At 40.1% G+C, this 3,484-nt stretch overlaps 1 protein-coding gene across 2 annotated transcripts; it reads left to right on the top strand.

The window, feature by feature from the left end:
* The first annotated feature begins 536 nt into the window (after positions 1-536).
* LOC120570901 (receptor-transporting protein 3-like) lies at positions 537-3,281 on the top strand. Of its 2 annotated transcripts, none has more exons than XM_039819545.1 (3): positions 537-554; positions 1,956-2,127; positions 2,638-3,281. In XM_039819545.1, exons 1-3 carry the CDS (start codon positions 539-541, stop codon positions 2,978-2,980), a joined length of 531 nt encoding a protein of 176 aa, XP_039675479.1. In that variant the 5' UTR covers positions 537-538; the 3' UTR covers positions 2,981-3,281. The 2 variants fall into 2 exon arrangements, with proteins under 2 accessions (XP_039675479.1, XP_039675478.1); XM_039819544.1 differs by lacking the exon at positions 537-554 and adding an exon at positions 1,409-1,548.
* Positions 3,282-3,484: the final 203 nt, after the last annotated feature.

The raw sequence follows: 3,484 nt of genomic DNA, 5'->3' as shown, positions 1-3,484 counted from the left end.
TATTTTATCCTACATTTTCATATTTTATTCTGACATGGCAAAAGTGGGTCCTCTGGGCTATAGAGGTACAGTACATTAAAGATCACAATTCATCAGGTAATCAGTATGACCCTAATGGTCTCCAGTTTTCCAGTACATATGTTAAGTATATTTACATAATATAATACCAATGGAAAGCTGATTCAGTTTGCCTTCTTCTGAGAAATAGGCAGTGGTTGGTGGGAAATCCCATAGAGGTGTGGAGTAAGCTCTGGGAATGCGAAACTAGAAATCCCAGGACTCCTTAAATAGTACTTGTTTCCACTGTGCAACAAAAGATGGTCCACTTTAGCGTGTGGTCTGTGTGGAACAACCAGCTGTCTTATACTGCCCCCTACTGAAGTGACCTGAACTGAACTTCAGTGTGTTGGGATTTGTTATCACTTGCGTCACAAATTAAATAAAAAAACCACAGCAATTGATAAAATAAATGGACATTAATGGACAGGACAATGTCATTATTATAAGCATTAGGAAAATTGGAAAATCATCAAACAACATGAGCAGATCTACAGGTACAGGGTTTTTTGTGTGTAATACATTAATATGCTATTTAATTCTGGAAGGTGCGGACGGTTTCCTGAACCGAACAGAGTTTGAGAACGGCAACACAGAGCAGAAGGCGATGGAAATCTGGTGCGTGGCTCACACGCCGGATGTCAGGCAATTATCCTGGAAATGTACTTATGTTGATCTAGACTACATCTGAGTAAACATAGTCTAGATCAACGACAGTCCATTTCCAGGATAATTGCCGTACATCTGGCGCCGCCTGATGTCCCTCACCTTTCACTCTCTGTCTGTTGCCGTTCGCAAACTCTATCCCCTTCGAGAAACAACAACAACCTTTGAGCTTGCCAGTTCATGCCAATAGCCAGACAATGACTGATCTGTCGTGCAGTGACTCTGTACCGGGTGGGGGCAGCCTCTGCCCTCAGTCATAACTTTAGTCATAACTGTAGGTTCTGACTGAACATAAACCAACAGGAAATAAGGACTGTAGATTAAAAAATGAAAATAATACATTAGCCTACATTACATTTAGCTGATGCTTTATCTAAAGCAACTTCCATTCACGCACACAGATTGGGGCAACATCAGGAGCAATTTGGGGTAAAGTGTTTTCCCTAAGGACAATTAGGTTGCAGGGGTCTGGGATCGAACCACCAATCTTCAATCAAACTTTTTAGCTTGCACATAGACAACTTTAGCTCACACACAGACACGTTTTTGTGAGAGAACGTAGTGTGTGTAGTAAAAGTAAGTATGAAAAGAGTATGTGCATACATTCTTGACATATGGCCTAAACGGCCCCTCATACTGAATCACACCGTTCCAAGCTAGATGGAAAATGAAAGTATGTTGTTAAGTTTCGTTTTCCAGACTAACAGCTGCTGATAATAAATAGACTGCCTGCAGAGCGACATTCACAAGTCAAACATCGCTTCATCTCATCTACCAGAAGCTCATTAAGTATCTGATCACCGAACAACATGAGCAGATCTACAGGTAACACATAGTGTCTTTTTTTCTTGTGTGTGTATATGTGTGTGTAATACGTTAATATGCAGTTTAATTCGGTGCTATGCAATATTTGTTTTTGATAAATTGAGGCCATTATGCAACGTCAATATTTAGTGTTCATGTTTGGCTATATAAAGGCTAACCATCTTTTACATTTACATTTATTTTACATTATATTAATTCAGATGTTTTTAATCTGAAGATGGATGAAGGGGTTTGACCCTAATGTCCATAAGCAGGCTTGACAAAAAATGTTTTGACTCGGAACAATTGCCAAGCTTCCTGCTGAGAGTTTGGTCATTTACCCCGGAGGTCTGTTATTTTGATAGTGCTATGACAGAGAAACCATATGTTACTGAATGTAAAGCAATTTTTTATTTGCACTTGTGCAGACTGGGTTCCTTCCTTGTGGAAGGACACCTTCGACGAATTGTTGTACGATGACAATGAGCTGGACTATGGAGACCAGTGGAGTCTTAACTTTAACTACAGCCAGACAAATATCGTCACCAAAGAGGAGAGGAAAAGAGGCTGGAAGATCTACAGCCACTGTGCATATGGACAGTATGTATTGTTCTATATTGTCAAAGTATCAATATATATAACTTTAAACCATATACAGTAATAAACATTCAGATCAAGGAGGATAAAAATGTGCTGTACTGTAATAAGTATCGACAGAGTTTCTGTTTTTCTATATAGTAGTTGGCTGACAGCAGGATGTCTTGTTGTGCTTTCTACTCATTCCTGTTGCCATGACCGATCATATGATGATGATGTCATAAAGATAGGTCATGTGCAGTAAAACAGTGTCATTCTGTGGAAAAACTTGTTACTGCACCCTGGGTAAAGACTGCACTTGTTATCGTGCTTTCTGGTGACTTAGGAAAACATGATATAATTTAACCAACAAAGTTCTGGGAAGATTCATCCTTTTAAATTTTTGTTATTTTTACTTTTCAAAATTAGTCATAACTTGCAGGAAACGCTGCTTATCTGAGAATAGCTAAGGTAAAATTTCACCAACACTGAGAAGCTCTGACTCTCATTTATTGTCTTCTAATTCCTCAACAGTTTTCAGTGTGCGTCCTGCAACAAGATCTGGCCTTCAGCACGGGTGGTGGTGTTGTTCCGTTACCGGCTGCGGGGTGACCGTGGGACAGTCATCATGCGGCCCTTTGGACAGGCCTGTCGCCGTTGCCAAGACGATGAGTTTGACCTCCCTGGTTTTTCCAAGAAAGAGGTGGAAGAAGCCTTGCTCAGGCTGTTTAGAAAAATCCGGAAGAATTGCTACCAAGATGAGGACGACGACAACGATGATGGCTCATCAGCAAGCTCTACCAAAGTTTGGAGCAAACCTCATGAGGCGACCCTGTGTGAGGCCTGCATTATGGGCATCTGCTGTCAGGATGATTAGAAGTGTGTGTGTGTGTGTGTGTGTGTGTGTGTGTGTGTGTGTGTGTGTGTGTGTGTGTGTGTGTGTGTGTGTGTGTGTGTGTGTTTGTGTTGCATAAGAGAGAGATAGAGAGAGAGCAGAGAGAGAGAGAGAGAGAGATGCAAGGAGATGTTATGTGTTATGTGCTGATTAGCTGAGATGCTCCTTTGCAGTCTGCACCTTTTTACCTTTAAGGACCAATAATAACATTGTTCCAGTATTTGTAAAATTGTATGTCTTTTGTATTGTTGTCACTACTAATAAAGTCTTAAGTCTGACCACGTTTTGTTTTTGGGGTAATGATTATTTCATGAATTTATATATGAATATGGAAGACGAGTGGTGGAATATAACTAACTAAATGTAGGCCTACTCAACTACGTATTATCCTTGTACTTATATTCTACTACTCTACAGTTCAGATTCAAATATTGTACTTTTTACTCCACAATAGTGATAGCGGTAGTGACTAGTGACTAGAGGCTA

This window comes from Perca fluviatilis, chromosome 13 (assembly GCF_010015445.1).
Source record: "Perca fluviatilis chromosome 13, GENO_Pfluv_1.0, whole genome shotgun sequence".
NCBI classification, from domain to species: Eukaryota; Metazoa; Chordata; class Actinopteri; order Perciformes; family Percidae; genus Perca; species Perca fluviatilis.
Note: the sequence above shows the minus strand (reverse complement) of the source record. Positions and strands in the feature narration are given on the sequence as shown.